Genomic DNA, 23,716 nt, shown 5'->3' with positions numbered 1-23,716 from the left:
CAGAGTTTTGGAATGAAAAAAGGGAGATCATGGAGACTATATTCGTCTGAGCTCGGGGCAAAATAGTCACGACATAACACATCCGAACCTATATATGTTTGGAAATAATATTCAGGGTTGGGATCAAACCGAGCCTAAAAAGAGGGACCGGCCTTTAATTTTCTAAAAAACTTTTGGGTTAATAAGAGACATATTTTAATTTCTTCACAAAAGAAGAAGAAGAAGAAGAGAGACATAAAGAAGATAGCACCAAATAAAAAACAAGTTGAAAAAAAGAAAAGAAAATGGAGACGTAAGTGTCCCACCGAATTCATTTAAAGGGAAATAAGTACTTATTTTTGGAATTAAAGGTAATGTATTGTGAGAGAATAACACGTCTCGTAAAACGAAAAATAAATACTTGAAAAATTAGAATCTCAACGGAACGGAGCCTCATATTTAATGTTACAAAATCAGACCAAAGACGGATAAAATTTTGGAGTTAATGTGTTGCAATTGGAACCAAATACATAAAGATGCGCTTCTATTGAAAATTTGATTTGATGCTTCTGCGTGTACGCACACGTGTATGTATAATATTGACTATCAAAAATCGATCGGTACATCAGATTGTTAACACCAATCTGTTCATTAGCACATACTATCGATCGAGGGCACAGCAATACTACAAAAATTAAACAGAAAAAGGCCTAATGTAAGCCATCACTGTAGTGTAATTACACCAGGATTTGTATAATTGCCGTATGAAGGCAGTAAAATTTATATATGTGTATAAGATACCCATAGCTGCGGAATGATGAGGCCGTTGCGGTTGTTTCCGTAAAATTGAAGCAACCGCTATCAATTGGTGACCCGTAATTCTAAAAATGTCACCGCGGCATCATTTTTGCCTGGGGTTATGTGTGAAAATTTTGCTTAGTTAAACACTATGAGGAGGAAGAAGCCACTTGGAACCCTCTAGATAGCCAAGGTTTATGAAACGGCTGGCCTCTGCATCACCCAGTTGTTTGGCGAACCCGACCCGTTCGGTGAAAATTGACCCGGGACCCGTGCACTTGTATTCTGCGTCGTAAACCGTCCTGCAAAAGGAGTTGTTCCTCAATTACCCGAGCTCGATCCATATGATTTTCTTTAATGCAATATATGGTGATATTATTTCGTCATCTGGCACTATGCCCATATGTATACGTTTGTATTTTAACGGTGAGATTGTATGGAGCCGTGAATAAGTTTCTCTCTTTATTTTCGAACGACTCGTGTAAAATTAGATGAAAAAAGAATGATGGTGATGGGGCTCACTTGTCATTGGCAGAGTTGAAGTTGTTGGACCATCCTTGAGGGTGAACAACGTCGCTCATGTCGGTGTAGGCGTAGACCACCTTGGCATAAGGCATCCAAGCTCTCCCCAAGAACGCATTCCGTCCGGCGCCGGTTAGCTTACAGTGCACGAAACAGTAGCCGTTATCCTCCGTGTTGCTTTTCCGTGCTTGCGCCGTTATCATTGCCGTCGCGTCACCGGGTATCACATGCAATTCTGTGTTCTGCACAAACCCATTCATCAATATAAGTATCTTTAATTAGGGTTAATCTGATTCTTGGTCCAATTGGACTTTAACGAAATTGTCCAAATTTAGACCATAGATTAGTATAATTAATGATTCGAATTAATTGAGTTACCAGATAGAGAGATTTCCCGCTACCAAAGATAAAGTCAATAGTTCCTTCAACGTAGCAATCCTTGAAGAAATGCCTGCCCTTGTCATCACAAATGGTATCTTGAAATCCGTGGAGACTGCTATTATAGAACGCTGCCTTATCGCCGGAGATTCTCAACGCGGCCGCCTGCGCTCCCTTCCTCTTCCCGTCCGGCCTCGATGCCGAATTCTGAAATCAAGTCACATCAATTGAACCAACGAATAACGTACCAACCGGCGTGATATATGTTTCAAATGAAATGAAGAAAAAACAACGTTCGGCAAAGATTGTCGTTTGGAAAATCATGATGCGACGATTACATTACGGTAATTGTACGTCACGTCGTTAGAAGAGTAACCAAAAAAAGAAAACTCTCACAGTACACTTGAATGCATGAGAAATTTTTCAGTGCCGAGTGGGTACCAGATTGTGCCCGTTCGGGCATCCAGACTGTCCATTTCGATTTTGGACGGCTAAGATTTGGAAAGAGAAAAAGAAGAGAGAAAGAGGAGAGAAAGTGGTGGGGTGAGAAAAGAAAGAGAGTTTCAATTTAAACCGTTCAACACACTTTTGGACAGTCCGAATGAGTTGCTAAGTACCACATGGAACCACCTGGTGCCCAAGAATACACCCCCGCAACCAACCCCGGATTTGTGTAAATGTGCATGGAAATGTGTACTGTGAATATAACACTCTCGGAGAAATTAAAATGTGTCAAGAACAGCACTGAATCCTACCGCAATGACCAAATTGACAGCAGAAAAATAATCCGATTCCACGATCAACGTAGCGCTATCCACGGTCCCGTATTGCGCCGCCGTGCCGCCAAACACCAGCGTCGGCGCATCGTTGGGCGCACCGTAGAACGTGACAAACGGCTTCGTCCTCTCAATCTTGATTTTCTCCGTGTAGTTCCCGCCACCAATCCAGACAATAACCCGGTCAGCATTCCGGCGGGGAATGCTCCTGACGGCGTCCATCACCGTCCTGAAGTCCCCGGAGCCGTCTTTCTTCACCCTGATCGTCTTCGCGCGGCCCTCCGCCGCCACGAGGGCGGGGTCCAGCACGGCTTTTCGCGAAGCAAATGGCCCCACATTTTGTTGGAACCACCCGTTTAATTGCGCCTTGTCTGAGGGTATTTGAATGGTGTCGTCGGAGATGACATGTGGGATAAGAATCGTGACCATGAGTATCCCGGCGGCGATTTGTGTCGTTTTCCCGGCCATTGTTCTATGTTTTTTTTTAAAATTTATTTCACGCGAATTCTTGGGTTGAAATCTTGGGCAGATGTTTATATAGGGCTGTTGAGAGAGAGAGAGAGAGAGAGAGAGAGAGAGAGAGGAACCTGTGATACAGAATAATCGACCATATTTGGCTTTTGAGTTTGTGACAACGGTTGGGTTATACCGTTTATAGTTAGAGATATACAATTTAAGACGGCATTCATGAAGAACTAATTTAATGTCGAAAATGCCCCTTCATTTCAAGTCAGATTGGAGTTCGCAGAGGCTATTTTGGACTATTAGCCAAGTTTTATGTGGTTCAAGTGATCATTAGTATTTCCAAACAGAAAGTCTACACACACAGCAGATCTGTGCACAGATTGTGTTGTGGAGCCCACCACGGGTCCCACACAAATCATCCGAGCCGTTCATTAAATATAAAACATTTTTTCAAAGGTCTCCGTAAAAAATAAGCTCAATCCGATACCTATAGGTGCTCGATCCAACCATATAACTTTTCATTATCCGAAAATTTGAATGAAAAGTTAAATGGTTGGATGAAGCACCTATTGGTATTGGATTGAGCTTATTTTTTACGGGGACCCTTGAAAAAATGTTTTACATTTAATGAACGGTTCGGATGATTTGTGTGGGACCCGTGGTGGGCCCCACAATGAAATCTGTGCACAATCTGTGCACAAATCTGTGCACAATCTGTGCACAGATCTGTTGTGTACGTAGCAGGACTCATTTCCAAAGGAAGAAAGATATAGCATACATTTAGGAGGTGACGCCAATAAAACTAGTTGAATCTCATGTCGAAGCTAAAGCGGAATCAGGATTTCTGTGCCAAATTCCGAAAGATCAAATATGGGGGATTTATATGTACTAATGCTAAAATTCAACAAGGAAAAAATTAGACAGTATGAATTCAGGTCTAGAGATGATAAAGCATGCTTTTATTATGTTCATTCATTTATGATCGAATACACTGATTATGTTTCATTTATTGAGTTCAGATCTAAGCCGTTTTACTAAAAAATATATGAACTGGGTTTGACCCTTGTACAAGATGCCAATGTAATAAAAACTTAACTACATTTATAGGTATATATATGCTAGGGATATCTGCTTCGTTTTGTGATGCCGTTGTTTCATTTAGTCTTTGCAATCATTATTCAAAGATTAATAAAATTTTCTTTGCCGTTCAAAAAAATAAAATAAAATGCTTGATATGGGGTATTGAAATTAGCCCTAGAACAAGGTGTGCTCTGACACTTGCAACGATCCGAAGTTAGTGTCCGAATTTTCGGCATCACTGGCGGTGATTTCCCTCCTTCGTCGGACGTTACATCCGACCAATATAGATATGCCTCAATCAACTCTTGCCTCTCCTCTTAATTTTTTTTTTGAGCAATAAAAAAATATTAATCTTTAAAAACAAATTACAAGAATTAATTCCCTTCCATTTCCTCTATCTATCTATCCAAACAAAAAAGTGTCTCCCCCATCCAAAATGCTCCAAAACATAGGAAAACTTCTCTTCAAGCGCGGATAATATTAGGCTATTTCCATAACAATGTTATGCGGTGACATTTTCAAACGAAATGAAAGAGGCCAATTGAATTGCATCATTCAAAAATTTGGGTTAGATATGTGAGACTTAGTAATCTTTGAATATACAGTTAGATTCGATGCTCGAATCATATCTAATCTAATTAAATAAATGGACCTTACATGTTTCATGCACTCATTCAAGCACATTATTGAATATTACAAGAGAAGGGATCGCTTAGCATCACACCTTGATCGAATCTACAACCGTAAAACTTCCCTCATTAATCTTTCCAAGAATTTTCACATGCCATGTGTTTCGTCCAACCAAATGTCAAACTCTCGTTGGCCGATCCCCTCTTGAACCTCTTCCAATCACGTATAACAGTCGTCAGATCCGTCACTTTGGCGCTTATGCTCCGACAACAATTGGCGTGGACCGTAACCACATCCCTAACGTCACCGTCTTGGCAAAATCCACTGAAATATAACGGGTCCAAAAACCTCACATTGAGGTCTAAATCCGTAAACACAGGTTCCTTCATCAGTGCTTGGAGGACGTCTTGATCCTTCATGCCGGTCGAGTTGTCTTTCTTGGCGTACCACGAATCAAATAGGGCGATGGTCTTGTTGTTGGACCGGATCATGTAGAAGCCGGTGTTGATTAGGTTGTCTCCGGAACTTTCGTTTCCGTTGAACTTATCGGTGCTGATTTGGAGGTCTAAGGTTTCGTTCAGAACCAGCCTTGAGAATGGGTTTCTTAGCCACATTACATCTGTGTCCTGCCCAGGAAAAAAGATAGTCAATCATTTTTTTTTTTTTACGAAAAATACCCAATACTATTTATTCATAATACATTAATTCCAATACTATATATTCATAATACTATGTTGAAAAAAAGTCGTGAGTTTGTTTTCCATCTTGAGTAAAAAACATAATAAAACCCCAAGGGATTGGTTACGTGTCTTGACCTGGGACTTAGATGTTTGCTACTATATCCTAATGTCTTAGGTTCGATTCTTCTTGTTAACAACTCTTTTAAGGCCACCTTACCCTCATGCGTAAGCGTGTGAAACGACTGTGAAAGGAGTTGTAGGAATTAGTTCGAAATGCGCGCAAGCTTGCCCGGGACATCCTGCATTACCAAATATATATATAACCAATTCATGCTAAAAATTGCATAGCATTGAATGACTCATGTGGCATGTTCAATTTGTGAGTGAAGCATGTCCCATGGAATGTTGTAAGACCCTGTATTAATTTTTTTTTCACATGCAGTTTGATTTGGGACCAGATTAAACCAACCCAAGAGTTAAGAGGTATATGGCTTTTGATTTGCAGATTGTTCACATGCAGTTTGATTTGTTTTTATTCTTGTTTTGTTGGTTTTTTTTTTTTTTTTTTTTGTGTTTTCAGACTAGTAGTGTCCCTTCTTGTTTGTACGTTGTTTTCTTCGATACATGATACATATGTTTTGTGTTCCTATAAAAAAAAAAAGTTTCAGGTATATTGCCCTGAAATTGGGGTCACATTTCTTTAACACTAGGAATTTCATGCCCTGTAAGTGCTGCTGGGTCATATGGGACATATGGCCGAATATGTCCCATATTCAAAAGTGAGTAAATTGTATTTCGATTCGCATGTCTTGATATTTTTTTCTGGGCACTTTTTAGAGTAATTTTCAAGATGTACATCGTTTATATTTTTCTAGAATCTAATACCACATTATTATTGCAGAAATTCTGCGTATTCAACAAAATAATCCAAAAGACATCTACAAAACCAAAAGATAGTAAATGGGAAAAAAATAGTAAAGAATTTGACTCAAATCACAAAAAAGTTAGTAAAAACAACTACATTAATTTGTTTGTGGGTTCTTTTGTTATTCTTCTTTCTGCTTCGAGATTGAAAAATATGTCAAGCGGTGCCTAGCGGTCGATTCGGTCATTCTTCTCGACACAGATGACCCGGATTAAATCTCAGTGCATACAAATTTGAGCCGTCGATTGCCAAGATGAATGACCGGATCGGCTGCTTGACAGAGATGCTGCTCGGCAACATATTTTTCAATCTTGGCACCCACTTGGCAGCATCTCCATCCGGATAAAAGATTAAAAACTTTCATATTTTCCCACCAAATTTTCAGTTGTAATTAATTTAGTTACGAAGCCCAAAAAAATCATATCCAACAAAAGGTTTACCGTGAAAATGAAGTTATAGCCACGCTTGAGGACATCTCCAAGAAACAGAGTCCTCCTCCACATCATCTTGATGAAATCACCAGACATATACAATTTCTCCCCAATAAAATCCACACCCTCCGTTTCCAGTTTATAGCAGTGAAGTCCGAGAAATCTGCACCGTTCAAAAGACGTTTGATCGACCGCCACTATCAGCAGGCGGTCCCTCAACACCAGAGTATTTTCCCCGAGCCAAAAACTGTCCAAAAACAAGTCGAGCATTGACTTTTCTCCCTCCACGTAAGCCTTGTTGACTACGGCGATGATAAGACTCTTGTTTTCCGTAGAAGTCTCCGCCAATACTTCTTCTAGCTCATCTCTATACGTACTCATATTGAACTGTAAAAATAAATTCGGATGTATGGAATCATTGGAATATGTTCCCGTATCGCCGAAATTAAATAGTCATGATGCACGATCGAGATGCAACTACTTCGTGTAGTGAAAATTAATCCAGGCCGTAGAAAAACCAAGTTATATACAGAGAGTCAGAGATATGCATGAATGCATATTGCATGGAAAGAAAGGAAGGCTCTTACCATTAAGGTGGAATGGCATTGGGACTTTGGAGGAGGGAAGAAAGGATTGTTAATGGAGGAATAGGAGGAGAGGAAGATATAGAGTAAACCGATCGACAAGAGAGACAACACAGTCAGATCAAACACACGAATATTCATGATCTTCTTCATCGAAAGGCCCAATGACTTGATTGTGGATAATAGCGGGCGGTGGTCGTGATCGACGTCCATAACGCCGTCGCCAACGGTGGATCGCTTTTCATCTCCGGGCCGGGAGGGGATTTTACAAAGTGGGGACTTGATATTTTGTAGGAAACCGTCAAACTACAGACGCTTAAATTGCCTAACCCAAGCTAGACTTCGTACTTGGACCTTTCTTTTCCTCTTCAAATGCCTTTTTGTTTTTTTGTTTTCTTGAGGCTTCCCATATTAGAGTGATGGGTTGCCTACCTATACAGTAATTATTCAGTAGTCCGGGTCCTCCGGGAGCACCGCCACATGATGGTCCAAATTATTTCAGAATCACTTATTTATGTGGACATATACTTAGTCGTGGGCCACCCATGAGAATATGTGATTGTTGAGTGGTCTGGAGCAACACATAACGGTGCTCCTCCCGAACAACTGAATAATATTATGTCTAGTCATTTATGATCGAATACATTTATTAAAAGTTTCATTTATTGAGTTAAGATCAAAGCCGTTTTACGGAAGAAAATCTAAACTAAGTTTGGCCCTTGTACAAGATGCCAATGTAATAAAATCTTAGCTACAGTTATAGGTATATACTCCCTCCATCCCTATTTAATTATCTATTACGTTTTTGCATGCATTTTTAACAGCTTATATCTCTCAAAGTATATTATGTTTTATGTTTTTTAAATCAATCTTATAGAAAAAAAAAATTCAAATCTATCAAATAAGATCCATATTGCATATTTTTAACAATATACATCAAGAAATATAAGTCGTTAAAAATGCACGCAAAACTGTAGTGGACAATTAAATAGAGACGGAGGGAGTACAAAACAGGGGGTGCTCTGACGAGGGCAATTTTGTACACCCTCCTTAAAAGAGGATAAATATTATCTTCCCTCTTATTGATTGAAACGATGTAGGTGTCACTCGTGTCGCAATACCCTTTTTGTAAGTATGGCATCACTTTGTGGTGAGATTCACACACTTTGTAGTGAGATTCATACCATTTCAACCAATAAGAAGGACGGTAATGTTCACTCTCTTAAGTGAAGGATGAACAAAACTCAACTCGTGACACTTCCAATGACCCGAAGTTAATGTCCGAATTTTCGACATCACCGGTGGTGATCTCCCTCCTTCGTCGGATGACATCCGACTAATATATGCCTCAATCATCTCTTCCCTTTCCTTTTTTTTTTTTTTTAACAGCAAATTTTTTTTATTAAACTTTGAAACTATAAATCACTCCTACAAAAATTAATCCCCTTCCCTTCCTCTATCAATCTCTCCAAACCAAAAAGTGTCTCTCCTATCCACAAAATGCTCCAAAACATAGGAAAACTTCTCTTCAAGCGCGGATAATATTAGGCTATTTCCATAACAATAGTCTACAATGTAATGCAGTGGCATTTTTGAACGAAATGAATGAGGCCAATTGACTTGCATCATTCAAATATTTAGGTTATGTATGTGACACTAAGTCATCTTTTTTATTCCATAATATAAGTTTAATTAGAACGCCAATTAAATACGCGCTGTCTTTGAATATACAGTTTGATTCGATGCTCGATCGATCATATCAATCTAATTAAATAAACGGAATTTACATGTTTTATGCTCTCATTCAAGCATATTATTGTATATTGTATATGTACACACCCACCCTTCCTCAAAACTTCCCTCAATGTCTCCAAGAGTTTTCACATGCCACGTGTTTCGTCCAACCAAATGTCAAAGTCTCGTTGGCCGATCCCCTCTTGAACCTCTTCCAATCACGTAAAACAGTCGTCAAATCCGCCACTTTGGCGCTTATGCTCCGACAACAATTAGCATGGACCGTGACCACATCCCTAACGTCCCTACTGTCTTGGCAAAATCCACTGAAATATAGTGTGTCGAGAAACCTCACGTTGAGGTCTAGATCCGTAAACACGGGTTCCTTCATCAGCGCTTGGAGGACGTCTTGTTCTTTCATTCCGGTGGAGTTGTCTTTCTTGGCGTACCACGAATCGAATAGGGCGATGGTCTTGTTGTTGGACCGGATCATGTAGAAGCCGGTGTTGATTCGGTTGTATCTGGACATTTCGTTTCCGTTGAACCCATCGGTGCTGATTTGGAGGTCTAAGGTTTCGTTTAGAACCAGCCTTGAGAATGGGTTTCTTAGCCACAGTACATCTGTGTCCTGCCAGGTAAAAAAGATCGTCAATCAGCGAATTTTTTTACGAAAAATATCCAAAAAGTCGTGAGTTTGTTTTCCATCTTGAGTAAGAACATAACAAATTAATTCTTGCTAAAAATTGCATAGCATTGAATGACTCATGTGGCATGTTCAATTTGTGAGTGAAAGCATGTCCCGTGGAATGTTTGGGTCATATTTCTTTAACTCTAGGATGGTAATTCAAGGCATGCGAATCGAAATAATTAACGGGATGTATTATGAGAGAATAACATATCTCGTAAAATGAAAAATAATTCCTTAAAAAATAGTAAGAATTTTAACGGAATGGGCCTATAATTACATTTATATAGGGTACCTAAAAGAATATAAAATCAATGATCACATTTTTGTTTAAAAAATTAATTTATCTAGCAATTCGACCCCTCCCCTCCATAATAGAGATCCGTCCTCAGCCCTTGCAACCTCGAGAGGTAAATATGGACTCCAGCTTCGTAACTTCAACAACTAGTTGTACTATATTACGTATATATGGTAGGAAAAACATATAAATTCGATGACTCATTTTTGTTAAAATATAGGGAAACTTAAATATGGGTCCTATCCTACATTGATACTTAAGTCATAATCCTTGTAGGTTTGAAAACTTATGTTTTCATTCTGAAATGAAATTTAAATAATACCCATTTAGCCCTTAATAATTTTTTACATTTTACTAGAGTCGCTGCGCGGACCAAATTAAATAAGGGATATTGACTCGGACCAAATTAAATAAGGGATATTGACTTTGTCCAACATGAAAAAATCAATATCTCTTATTTAATTTGGTCCGCGCAACGGCAATCATGACAAAATCATCCGGAATCACGACAAAATCATCCGGGATGTAAAACTAACACAAAAAGTTAGTTTAAGATCCTAAAATTCTTTACTATATAGGTAAAGAAATTTGGGATGTAAAAAATTTCTTTACCTATATGGTAAAGAATTTTAGGATCTAAAATTAACTTTTTGTATTAGTTTTATATCCCGGATGATTTTGTCATGATTCCCGATGACTTTTCCATAATTTCTGTATTTGTCATGATTAATGGTGTTTTAGATATTATTTAAACTTCAAGATGTCGACTTAAGTATTCAAATCTAGTAGGATGAGCACCTAAATAAGTCTACGAAACATGGTGGCTATTTAACTGCTTCTAAAATATATAATTAAATTCACTTTCGACTCATCTCTGACAGAGATATACAGTATATTCTTGACTAAGCTACCTGGAGCAGCTTGTTTCCGAATTGTATTCTTCCACTACAACAACCCTCCTATTCTGGTCGCCAGCCAATCGTGCGAAAAACTGAAAAAGTAAACAACTACTCCTTGACACTCAAGCACAATATCTTACTCTTTTACTTAACAGATGTTCAGTTCTATCCAATCAATGGATCCACATCCTTTATCTGTCCTTTGAATTTTACAGCGATAACTTCTACCAATAATTAACCCTTTGCGTTTCCAATTAGTAGTAGAATTTTCTTCTTCCTAGATAAGGATGATATCATGCCCATAGACATGTTAATCCAAAATTCATAGTATTCCATTGTGGTATTGTGACAACATATGCACACTTAAGAAAATAAGATCCCTAACCTCGTTGTATTTGTTGAAGGAGGTTGAATGTTACATCTCACATCGGAAAATTTGAAAAGAATTAAGTGCATGGTATAACCTTTTGAGCCACGTGGTTAGACTACATGTCTGTTAGCGTGGGTCGTTACGTTGAAAGTATGAAATTTCGGTTGAATTTCACATAAACCCCCAAACGATGTTTTTCTCTACGCATGCACTTTTTAGAGTAATTTTCAAGGTGTACGTCATTTATATTTTTCTAGAATCCAATACCACATTATTATTATTATTATTGCAAAAATGCTGCATATTCAACAAAATAATCAAAAAGACATCTACAAAACCAAAAGATATAAATGGTTAAAAATAAAGAATTTGACTCAAATTACAAAAAAGTTAAAAACAACAGAATACATTTGTTTGTGGGTTCTTTTCTTAGTCTTCTTTCTACTTCGAGATTGGAAAATTTATATATTGTTCTTATACCATGGTAAAAGATTAAAAACTTTCATATTTTCCCACCGAATTTTTATTTATAATTTAGCTAAGAATCCAAAAAAAAACCATATCTAACAAAAGGCTTACCGTGAAAATGAAGTTATAGCCACGCTTGAGGACACCTCCAAGAAACAGAGTCCTCCTCCACATCATCTTGATAAAATCATCAGACATAAACAATTTCTCGCCACCAAAATCCACACCGTCCGTTTCCAGTTTATAGCAGTGAAGCCCAAGGAATCTGCACCGTTCGTAAGACGTTTGATCGACGGCAATGATTAGCAGGTGGTCCCTCAACGCCCGAGTATTTTCCCCGAGCCAAAAACCATCCATGAACAAATCGAGCATTGACTTTTCTCCCTCTACGTAAGCCTTGTTGACTACGGCGATGATTAGACTCTTGTTTGCCATAGATGTCTCCGCCAATACTTCTTCTAGCTCATCTCTATACGTACTCATATTGAACTGTAAAAATAAATTGGATATATATCGTGAAAATTAAACAAAAATACATGAATACGTTTGCGTATTTATGGAATATGCTCATATCTCCAAAATTGAATCTCAAACTAACTTAAAGATTGACACGAACAACGAACGTAACCGTCACAGAAATCATCATATCTATGTTTATATCAAATGATGCGGAGATGTTTGAGAAGTAAACTTTTAAAAAAATTCCAAAAAAATTTAAAAAGTTGGGAGAATAAAGTGAAACGATGTAATTGAGAGAGAGAGAGAGAGAGAGAGAGAGAGAGAGAGAAAAAAAAAAACTGAAGCAGTTAAAGTAAATTCATCATGAAATTAGTGTGATATAACTTTACTTTTTTAGTTCACTCCTAGGATGCATGCATATACATATTATTGATAGATATATACGTATATAATATCGAGAAATCATACATACATATATATATATTACGAAAATACATAGAGAAAATATGTTTTTTTTTTGCAGTCCATCGGTTCAGTTGCAGCCGTCTAAAAGTGTTAATAATGATTTTTGACAAATTCCTATTGGCAAAAAAAGTATCAATTAATCTTTCACAAACTTGGATATTAATAATAATCATGATGCGCAACCGAGAGGCAACTAATTCGTGCAGTGCAAAAAAAAAAAAAAAAAAACCCAAATCGCAGATGTATGAATGTACATGTATTGCATGGAAATTAATTAAGAAATTAAGTTGCTTACCATTAAGCTCGTGGGATGGCATTGGGACTTGGGAGGAGGGAAGAAAGGCTGGTTACTGGAGGAATAGGAGGAGAGGAAGATGTAGAGTAAACCAATGAACAAGATCAGAGACAGCACAGTTAGATCAAACACGCGAATATTCATCATCTTCTTCACCGAAAGGCCCCATGACTGGATCGTGGACAATAATGGGCGGTGGTCGTGATGATCGACGTCCATAACGCCGCCGCCGCCAACGGTACTGGAGCTTTTCATCTCCGGCCAGGGAGGGGATTTTATAAAGTGGGGGGAGTTAATTAATACTCCTATTTTGGTAGGGAACCGTCAAAGTACAGGTCCTTAAATTACCTGACCAAAAGCTGGACTTCGTACTTGGACCTTCCTTTTCCTCTTCAAACACCTTTTTGTTTTCTCGTGGAAGTATACAGTGATGGGTTTGCCTACTTATATATACAGTAATTATTCAGTCCAGAAGCACCGCGACGTGATGCTCCGAACTATTTTAGAATAATCATGCTACGTAGGGACACATTTCTCGGCCGCTCTTCAAAAACTCCTCTTTTACAAACAGTGGAACCCGCAAAGATGTGTAGGGCCCACTGCTTGTAAGAGAGGAGTGTCAGGAGAGTGGCCGAGAGGCGACTATAGATTACTTTTATAACTCATGACATGATGTTTAAAAAAAAAAAAAAACTAATGATGTTAAATCGTGACTCTTATAAAAATATGTAGTTCTCGATATGATTAATACAGGAGTAATTTGAGACAAATGTATTATTTATTTATTTTAGAAATTAATCAATTATTTACGACAAATGTATCATCTCCTTTGAGTTTTAAAATTAGGTTTCATTTGGTTAACAGGGAAAGAAAGAGAAGAGACGGGAAACTTTATATGTATATATATATATATATTCCATTAAATAGTTTTAGAAGAAAGAGATGAAAAACAACAAAGAAAAAGCACAATAGATTTTCCTTTAATTTACTTTTTCTTTTGATGTTATATTTTTCGTTCTCTTACTTTTTCCCCCCTAACCAAGCAGAAGCAGGCTGTTAAAGAAGGGAGGTCCGTCTTTGAATGCTAGAAAAATTAATGCTTAGAGAGGCAAATTTACAAAACTATGAGGTCCATTCGTGTAATTGTCAAAATCCTATGGAACAAAATCATGTTTAAGAATATACATACATACATATATATATATATATATATATATATATATTTTATTTTTTTGGTTTTATTGTTTTTATTTGTTGTTTATGTATTTTTGACCGGTAGTTTCCACTTTTATTATACTGTTTTTCTTATATATAATATCTGTATTTTCTGACTTGTCAAAAAAAAAAAGAATATATATATTATCAATTTTATCCTTTACCTAGAAACTTCCACTTGCCAAAACCAGGTTTTTCTTGTCAATATTAGTAAACCACCCTGACTAAAACAACCATATTTAGGATAACAAGTATAGGAACACAATTTTCAGATACAACTGTGTACGGAGCTGTCTGATGTACGCGGGTTTCAGTGCATCGAACGAGTCTGAGAGCGGTTGCGTCCAGAATTGTGTTATTTCTATCATGAATCGAGCTCCAAATATTGTCTTTTTCAAAACTAATATCGTCATCACCTTTTACAAACTCCAAATTAATTAATTAATTAATTACCTTTGGTGTGAGCAATTGGAATTTGGAACTCCGATTAGTCTTTTATTGGCAAAGCATTTGCTAATAATTTGGATGTTTAACAATGATTCATCATCATTTCATTGTCACCGGAATTCAATGAAAAAGATAGGGCACTACCTTCCCCCTTAAGTTAAACAACTTTCATAGTTCAGCGCTTGTGATTTTTTAGAGAGATGCTTTGAATTAGACAGAGTAAGGCACAATAATTTAGAATTTGGACCTTATTTGATTGGCTATTCAAATCCCCCTTTCTGATGCTTTGATTTTTCCAAAAATACTCCATTAAGCTGATTTCAGTCATTGTTTCTTCTTTTAATTTCAAAATCCAAACCCTGACTAGATAATGGGTTTAAAGGTTTACTTTTTTCCGTCCTCACATTGTTCATCATTTTCGTCATGTCTCCTTGGTGAGTTTGGCGCTATCTTGATTTAGAGCTCATTCAATCTTTCATTGAATGTATTTTCAGTTTTTACTTCTTTTACTATAGTTCTTCAACCTTTGTTGGCTATTTTGGTCTCTCTTCGATAAACCTATTGTCGAGTTTTTAATAAAATTTTATTGCTTATAAAAATAACGACGACATGTATGTTTTGACCTATCAGGGCAAAAACGTACTTTGACACAGGCAAAAAATGATGAACAGGGTGATGACGGAAAAAAGTAAACCTTAACTCACTATATAGTAGAAGTAATAGATTATAGATATAGATATAGATATAGACAGATTTGAGAATATATGGATACTCATTATCTAAGGGTTTGGATGCTGGCGGCAAACGTGTACCTTTCTCTCTAATCTCCATACCTCCTTCGTCGGGCATCCATCAAGGACCGGAGGAGTGTGCTGCACAGCTACGTGTTGTGCGATAGCCGACGCCGCCTTGCCGGCATCCGCTCGACGATCGGAGATGTCCACTGCGTAGAGCTCGTTGAGTACTACAAATGTACCAAAAATCAACCCGATCAAATATCGTTAAGTGCCTCATCGAAACACATATAATTCGGAAAGAATGGATTCAGTGGTTTTGATCCAGTGTTTCGTATCCATTAGGATTCATTTTTTCCCAAGTTTATATGTATTCCGATGGCTTAACAATATTTGATCGGGTTGATTTTTGGTACACTTGTAGTACTCGATGAGCTCTACGTAGTGGACGTCTCCAATCGTTGGAACCGATGCTGGCAAGGCGGCACTGACGGCAGCACAACACGCTGCACAGCACGTAGCTGTGCAACACACTCCCTTCGTCCATCCATCAATCTATACCTCAATCTACTCTTCGCTCTCCTCTATCTGTCTGTCTTGGCAAAATCCACTAAAATAGAGCGTGTCCAAAAAACGTCACACTGAGTTTCAAATCTCTAAACGCACGTTCTTTCATTAGGGTTTGCAGAACGTCTTGTTCTTTCATTCCAGTGGAGTTGTCTTTTCTAGCGTACCATGAATTGAAGAGGGCGATGGTCTTATTATTGGATCGAATTGTGTAGAAGCCGGTGTTGATCCGGTTGGCTTTGGACCTTTCCTTGCCGTTGAACTTATCGGTGCTAATTTGGAGGTCGTTTCGTTTAGATTCAGCCTCGAGAATGGATTCCTTAGCCACATTACGTCGGTGTCCTATGGGTGAAAAGATAAGACGTCGATAAAATTTTCACGAAAAAAATACCACAACATGCAATCGAGAAAGTTTATGTGCACAGTGCACAGATCCAGACACATTCACATGCACATATCTGGAACCGTTTGATGCACGTGACCCCATAAAATAATGAAACACCACGTGCATATATCGGACAGCCATGTGGATTAAACACATCTGTGTCGGGAACTCTCATCCATATCTAAGTATATATGTGTGCCCTTGTAATCTGTCTATCTAGCATTGCTCAAAGTACGTTGGGCTTCATTCGGAATGAATACCATTCCGCCAACACCATATTTTGAAGACTACATATGGTAAAAAAAATGTATTTGCTCAACAGCTTGATTTGGGGCCAGATTAAACCAATAGAGTGCAAACGTGCCGAGCCGAGCTAAGCTTCGACATGTTCAAGCTTGGCTCGCCATATATGGGACTGACTCGAGCTCGTGATGAGCCATGTGGTATGTGCTCGAGCTTGGCTCAGCAAATATTTTGATGGCTCGAGTTCGGCTCGCTATGGCTTGGGAGGTTGCTCAATTACAAACCGAGCTGAAAGTCCTAGCTAGCTCGTTCATTTACGTCACGAATCGAGCTATTTTCGAGCCGAGTCTCGAGCTGCTCGCGAGCGGCTCTGTTCGTTTGTAGCCCTATAAACCAACCTAAGACTTGAGAAGTATGTATATGGTATTCCAAATTTCTGGTAACTCTTTCTCAAACTCTAGCATCATGATTGAAAGCGTGACTCCAAATATTGACGAAAATAATTACTTCTAGGACTCCTTTTTTTTTTTTGCATTATGCGAATTTTCCCACTGAATTTCAAGCTATAATTTAGCTACGAATCTAAAAAAAAAATCACCGATAATCCGAAAAAGGGTCCTGTGAAAATGAAGTTATAGCCACGCTTGAGTACGTTCCCAAGAAACAAAGTCCTCCTCCATATCATCTTGATGAAATCATCAGACATATACAATTTCTCCCCACCGAAATCCACACCGTCTGTTTCGAGTTTATAGCAGTGAAGCCCAAGAAATCTGCACCGTTCATAAGCGTTTGATCGACGGCCACAATTAGCAGGTGCTCCCTCAACACCCGAGTATTTTCCCCGTGCCAAAAACCATCCAAGAACAAATGGAGCATTGACTTTTCTCCCTCCACGTAAGCGTTGTTGACTACGGCGATTATTACTGTCTTGTTTCCGTCGAAGTCTCCGCCTTCTAGCTCATCTCTGTACGTACTCATACTGTACTGTAAAATGCCGGCCAATAAAAAAAACAGCAAAATAAATATCACTCCATCCATTCTAAAAAGATAGTCCATATGTGTCCTATCAAAAAATAAAAATAAAACTTCGCCGTTAATTTGCTAAAAGGGCGAGGTGTCAAGCACAAAAGGTATTTTGAATAAAGAGAATACAGACTCAATAAACTTGAAACGAAGCCATTTTGAGTGGGGAAGGTCGATTTTGAAACTTTTGTGCTTGGATTAAGGTTATTGAAACCTAATTCATTACAGAAATCTCTAAATGCTTTTCGTAAAAAGAAAATCACGTATATAGTTTATCTCCCATATATGCAATCAAAATTGTGATCATGAGCTGTCATATTCACACACTAAAGCTCATCCTAATCACCAAAAGGATCAAATATATGCATGTGTCTATGCGGGCGTATGCATGAATGTATTGAAATGTGTGTGTATGTATGTATGTGTATATGAAAAGTTACGTACCATGATGGAGGGATGGTTTTGGGACTTTGGAGGAGGGAAGAAAAGCTTGTTATCGGAAAAAGAGGAGGAGGAGAAGAAGAAGAAGATATAGAGTGAACCAATAACCAAAAGAGACAACATATATGGTTAGATCAAACACACGAATATTCATCTTCTTCATCATCAAAAGCCCAAATTGATCACAACAATATTGGAAACTGTCAAGTGGGGGGTTGGCTATATATGTGTATATATAAGGTACTAGAACTATTCCTTTCATTTCATCACTAGAGACTGGGACACATGCAATGCGTGTGCAAGTTAGATTTTGGCAAAATTTGATCAAACCACTTATTTGTTTGATCAAAATCTGACTTGCGCTCGAATCGCGTGTGTCCGGCCTCTAGTGTGTGTGTGTATATGTAGACACCCCAGTCTGATTTCCTGATCGTTTTACTTCGTTTTTCGGTTTTTTGTTTCCCCGATGATGAATCAGGTCAAAAACAGTTTTGAGAAAATGAAAATGGCTTGAGTTTGGTATACGTGGAGCCCATCCTTAGCCCTGAAACCCTTGAACCAAAAACTAGGCCTTGGGGTTGACCATCGAGCGACGTACTGGGTCCCTCGCGCGATGATTCACTGGCCAGGTGGCGGTCAAAGTCAAAGTTTTGACTGTTGACCCTCGCAGGGTTTAGCTTGACACGCGCGCGATGCTTCCAGATCCTCGCGCGATGGTCAACACCTGTCATTTTCACCCGGATTGCATGGTGATCAAGGGGCTACAGGCCTATATAACCCCGTTTCGTCGACTGAACAGCGTTCTGGGGGGCTCCCCTTGCACCACCTCTACCCCATTCTCCCATCACCTTTGGCACCCCACTTCTTCACTAAGTGATTGTAACCAGCCTTGTTGGCTGGTTGCATGGCCTTGCCTAGCCACCAACCAACTCCTCCTTCTATAAATACCTCCCCCACCCCACCCCCCATGGTTCATCTTCAAGGGTTACCAATATTTCTCAAGAAAGAAGAAGGAAGTTTAAACACAAGCACCCCATATTGCACTCACTCCCACATAATCACTATCCAAGCCCCACCACCTCATTCAAGCCATCTTCAAGACACTCAAGCAAAGGTATAATACTTTTCTGCTTACTGTTCGAACCCCTGAGGGGAGCTAACAGGACCAAGGCTGGTAATCAATACCAGTTCTGATCCTAAAGCCAGCAGAGTTACAAGTTACCATGGAAAAGCTCTCCTACGCGCGAGATACCCACTCCATCGCGCGACTGTTCTAGTTAGCACGATATGGTTCTCGTGGGGATGGGATCCTTATCCTCGTTCATTTATGATCTTATGCCTTCCTATGGAAAATATTTACGATATTTCACTATCTTGTATGCTAAAATTTGTAGTTAAACTTAGAACTTTTAGTTATTCAGCTTGAGAATGCCCCTGGTTTGCTCCTGAATATGTTCTCAGAGCCCAGGCATGCAAAACAGCTCCTGGAAGTCCAGTCAGAACCCTCGCACGAGTGTATCACTCTGTCGCGCGATGGTTGTCTTAATTTTAGAAACTGCCCTTGCATGGGCAACTTGGCCTTGGCCTCTGTTTAGTCACCCCCACTGTTTAGGGGTTGTATTTCAAAATCATTACTGCCTGTTGTAATATTGCTTACTTTCAAGTACTTATAAACTGCTTGGTTTGCACCTGGGTGAGCACTTGTCCTTCCAGAGCCCAGAAGGGGGTAAAGTTCAAACTGTTGGTGAGGCATCAACACTCGCGGGAGTGTATGCGATTGTCGCGCGATGGTGTATTTGCATGCAGGTTGATCAATGTATGGGATTGTCGCGCGATGGTGTATTTGCATGCAGGTTGATCCACGCATGCAAGTTGGCCATTATTTGTGCTGATCTCATATAAAGCCCTGTTTTGGTGTTTGATCGAGAGTGTTGGGTTTTATCCCACTTTTTATTTTATTCCATTCATCCATGATATATCCATCACATCCTACAAACATGTTACAGTATTAATTCCCGATTAACTGTTCCCTCGCCCTAATTAGCTAAAAATTGATTAATGAAACAGAATTACAAACAAACATTTTTCGCAAATGCCTAAAGTAGAGACCGATCTCCGGATTGGGCGAGAGGGGTGCCATAAAACCCTTCCCCTCTCGTAACCTGGCTCCCGAACCCAGATATGGTTATGACGGACTGGTTCCTTAACTATTTCAAATCAAACAGCGCGACAAGTGCTTCGAAATACGGTTCCTTGGGTGTCGGACCTTCAAACCCGAGTGGCGACTCTGTATTTTGCAAGCGCTTGCTTTCCCGCTCGCGCTCCCTCGATCTGGGCCCTTGCATTTTGAAATCCGAAAATTTCAAAGGGCACGCTGCCCACAATATATATATATATATATATATATAGAGAGAGAGAGAGAGAGAGAGAGAGAGAGAGAGAGAGAGGACCTGCCGAGGACGGAAGCAAGGGTTGAGATGCGGAAGAAATCGGGGTCCTGATCGAAAGGCTTGTAGATGTAGATGATGTGAACAATTGCTGTTCTAAAATGAATGCGAGGGAGAATTCTATTGTAAGGAGTTACAAAATGGAAGCACCTATCACAACGTGGAGTTGAATTTGGGAAGTAAATTTTCTTTTTTACCCTTACAGTTAAAGAAGTATAAGAAGTAGTATTTGGCTGGCAAATTATTTAGGTTTGGGAGGGTGTTTTGGAAAATAAAAAAGCATGATGTATAGAGCTTTAAAAAATGGAGACATCAAATTGGTGCTCTCCATTTATATATTAAAATAGATATCTCAATGCGTACGTATAATAAGATAGTACTAGAACGTACGTACCAAACTAGAAAAAAAGAAGAAGATATTTTAGGAGTAATTGAATAAACTAATGATGACGTCACACCATATGGAAAAAGGGTTTTTGTGAAAATCTTGACTAATTTAAAAACTCAAAAATTGGTAAAGTCGAATCTTTTCAATTTTCAGTTTGTATAGTTAGACTTGTACGTAGATATTTAAGGCTGTATAAAGAGCATCTCAAACTCGACTTCAAATTGGAGATGTCAATTTTTATGGCATTTTGGCATCTTCAATTTGACATCAAAGTCTCCTCTCTTACTCTTGTGTCATATTTTATTTGTTTGACATAAAGCTATCCCTTCCAACCCTTGTGTCAAATTGTATTATATTTACATTTTGAATTTTTGCGAACTCTAAAATTATCATAACCGTCAGTTCTTATATCGAATTATTCAGTTATTATCTTGTCAGTTTCACATTTTCTCGTAGTCTAACCTATACTGTATATTACAAGATGACTACAATAACCCATTTTAACCAGAAATGATTCGTGCACAGTTGTCTTTTTCTCCCGTCTCGGGTCGCACAAAGATGATCGGAGCCGCTTATTTTGTTCAAAATATATCGTTTAAGGTCTCTGTAAAAAATGAGCCTAAATTCTGAAGTGATTTTGTATGTTTTGTTAACGCCTCAAACGATATCGAACGAAGCTCATTTTTTACAGAAACCTTAAACGATATATTTTGAACAAAATGAGCGGCTCCGATCATCTTTGTGCGACCCGAGGCGGGAGAAAAAGGCTGCTGTGCACAGCAGTCTGTGCACGTAGCACAACTCCATTTTAACTTACATATAAAATTCCGGTACTATCAACAGGAGTTATGCTACTCTTGTTTTTTTTTTAAAAAGAAACACTGTCGAAAACACCTAACAACAACTTAATTGCAACAAATTCTTTCTCAAAATTTATTCACCGCCGAAAATGCCTCCTTAAACTAACGTGGAGTGTTGGCCCAAACGTTTTGATGTTCGATAAATCTAAGGACACATACATTTTTACACAAATCTTGCACGTACATTTTTATGGGGCCCACTTTGGGTCCCACCAATATGATCCGAACTGTTCATTATTTTTAAAATATTTTTTTAAGAGTTTATGTAAAAAATAAACTCGATAGGATATCAGTAAGGGCTTTTTCAAAAATAATAAGGTGAAACAGCCTGATTCGCCTTGCTATTTCTGAAAAAGCCCTTACCGATATCTTATCAAGTTGATTTTTCACAGATACTCTTAAAAAATTATTTTAAAAATAATGAGAAGTTCGGATCATATTGGTAAGATCCGAGGTGAGTCCCATAAAAATGTATGTGCAATATTTGTGTAAAAATGTATGTACAAGTAACACAACTGTTTAATGTTAAACTAACGTGGAGTGAAAGTCAACATCAGGTGCCTCGTGGTCTCACACATCATTCTCCTTTTCCACTGTGCTACGTACCGATCGATCTCAACAACTCCGTTACCTCCAAGCTTGTTTCAATAGAGACCTGCTAATGGTACAGCAGCGACTGTAGAGCAGTCCAGTACAGATGAGTTTTGAGTCTGTCTCAGATTTTGCAAAGATGATCGGAACCGTTCATTTTGTTCAAAATATATTATTTACGGTCCCTGTAAAAGTCATCTCAATCCGATATCGATAAAGGCGTTTACGAATCATTTAACTTTGCTTCAGAATTTAGGACCCAAAACGGACGCAAAATCCATCTGTACTGGGCTGCTGTACAGCCGCTGTTGTACCTCAATCTTTACTGGTTTCAATATTGCCTTTTAAGCCTTAAGGCGTGTTCGCGGATTAAAAAAAAAACTTGTTTCAATATTTCTCTCCGATCTAATTATATTCGGTGAGATAAATGCATGTATTTATCTCCCCCGCTTGACTTCAGAATTTAGGACCCGAGACGGTCGCAAAACCCATCTGTACTGGGCTGTTGTACAGCCGCTATTGTACCTCAATCTTTACTGGTTTCAATATTGCCCTTTAAGCCTTAAGGCGTGTTCGCGGATTAAAAAAAAAAAACTTGTTTCAATATTTCTCTCCGGTCTAATTATATTCGGTGAGATAAATGCATGTACATTTTATCTCCCCCGCTCGAAAAATAAAATCACTGGGCAACGAATTGACTACATACATACATACATACACTTTCAATACGTTTGTTCAAGAAGTTACAATTGACGTTTCAGCCAAAAATCCCGTTTTAGGTGCATCGCGACTATTTTTAAAAATGGATATTATGCATGCACTGATAAAAGCCAGATATACTAATTATTTGCAGAAGATTCGATTGCATATATGTCGGGGTCAAAATTAATACTATCACACTCCTTGATACGATTGAACACTAAAGAACATGTTTTTTTTTTTTTTTTCTTTAAAACGATAACAGATGACATTATAAATCTCAGAAACAGTACATCAAAAGGAAACTACATCCTTAAGCAAGGGATTTCAAAGACTACACCAAACTCCAACTAAACTCATTGCTCAAAACAGTAGGAGCACTGCAGAAAATAACCAAAAACACCCACACATGAGTGATAGAAGCCCCACAAATGGGGAGAATCCCATACAGGGAACACCAAAGAAGAGAACAAATAAGAGAAAAATCGGTAACGGAACCGAACAGAGTTCGTTGTACCGGAAAAGACTTCATTCACCAACCTAGATCTCTTACTCCGGCGGGGAAGGATGCCTCCGGCGACTACAATCTGCAAGGCACTACCTCCAAAAGCCATCGGACTACACAGCGGAAGAGGTGAAGGAGGGGCGGTAGATGGTGGTTTGGAGATGAGGAGGATGGCGATGAACATGTTCAAGCTCATCAAACAGCTATAAACGTCCCCAATATTAACGAGGATTTAAGAATACTCACT

At 38.6% G+C, this 23,716-nt stretch overlaps 2 protein-coding genes and 1 pseudogene across 4 annotated transcripts; all 3 read right to left on the bottom strand.

Moving 5' to 3' along the window:
* Positions 1-762: 762 nt before the first annotated feature.
* Positions 763-2,969, bottom strand: LOC131301758 (pectinesterase 1-like). Its single transcript, XM_058328168.1, has 4 exons — positions 2,433-2,969; positions 1,678-1,884; positions 1,300-1,541; positions 763-1,079 (listed from the first exon to the last, which is right to left on the bottom strand). Exons 1-4 carry the CDS (start codon positions 2,919-2,921, stop codon positions 920-922), a joined length of 1,098 nt encoding a protein of 365 aa, XP_058184151.1. The 5' UTR covers positions 2,922-2,969; the 3' UTR covers positions 763-919.
* A 1,614-nt stretch (positions 2,970-4,583) lies between these two features.
* On the bottom strand, positions 4,584-13,326 carry LOC131301757 (uncharacterized protein At1g28695-like). Of its 3 annotated transcripts, none has more exons than XM_058328166.1 (3): positions 12,922-13,246; positions 6,674-7,051; positions 4,584-5,254 (listed from the first exon to the last, which is right to left on the bottom strand). In XM_058328166.1, exons 1-3 carry the CDS (start codon positions 13,174-13,176, stop codon positions 4,757-4,759), a joined length of 1,131 nt encoding a protein of 376 aa, XP_058184149.1. In that variant the 5' UTR covers positions 13,177-13,246; the 3' UTR covers positions 4,584-4,756. The 3 variants fall into 3 exon arrangements, with proteins under 3 accessions (XP_058184149.1, XP_058184150.1, XP_058184148.1); XM_058328167.1 differs by lacking the exon at positions 12,922-13,246 and adding an exon at positions 7,252-7,707; XM_058328165.1 differs by lacking the exons at positions 4,584-5,254; positions 6,674-7,051 and adding exons at positions 8,969-9,610; positions 11,814-12,191 and having other exon boundaries at positions 12,922-13,326.
* A 2,558-nt stretch (positions 13,327-15,884) lies between these two features.
* Positions 15,885-17,493, bottom strand: LOC131299870 (uncharacterized protein At1g28695-like; annotated as a pseudogene).
* Positions 17,494-23,716: the final 6,223 nt, after the last annotated feature.

Source organism: Rhododendron vialii, chromosome 9a, assembly GCF_030253575.1.
Source record: "Rhododendron vialii isolate Sample 1 chromosome 9a, ASM3025357v1".
Classification (NCBI taxonomy): domain Eukaryota; kingdom Viridiplantae; phylum Streptophyta; class Magnoliopsida; order Ericales; family Ericaceae; genus Rhododendron; species Rhododendron vialii.
This window is presented reverse-complemented; position numbering and strand designations above follow the sequence as displayed.

Bases quoted from the DNA above. Each gene is read 5' to 3' on its own strand.
- LOC131301758 (XM_058328168.1), bottom strand. From the start codon at position 2,921: ATGGCCGGGAAAACGACACAAATCGCCGCCGGGATACTCATGGTCACG. The intron at 1,885-2,432 runs GTAGGATTCAGT...ACTTGATTTCAG, and splicing joins CTGTCAATTTGGTCATTGCG to AATTCGGCATCGAGGCCGGA. The intron at 1,080-1,299 runs GTGAGCCCCATC...CTCCTTTTGCAG, and splicing joins TTCAACTCTGCCAATGACAA to GACGGTTTACGACGCAGAAT.
- LOC131301757 (XM_058328165.1), bottom strand. From the start codon at position 13,176: ATGAAAAGCTCCAGTACCGTTGGCGGCGGCGGCGTTATGGACGTCGAT. The intron at 12,192-12,921 runs GTAAGCAACTTA...TTATTTTTACAG, and splicing joins GCCATCCCACGAGCTTAATG to TTCAATATGAGTACGTATAG. The intron at 9,611-11,813 runs GTAAGCCTTTTG...TTTACCTGGCAG, and splicing joins GCTATAACTTCATTTTCACG to GACACAGATGTACTGTGGCT.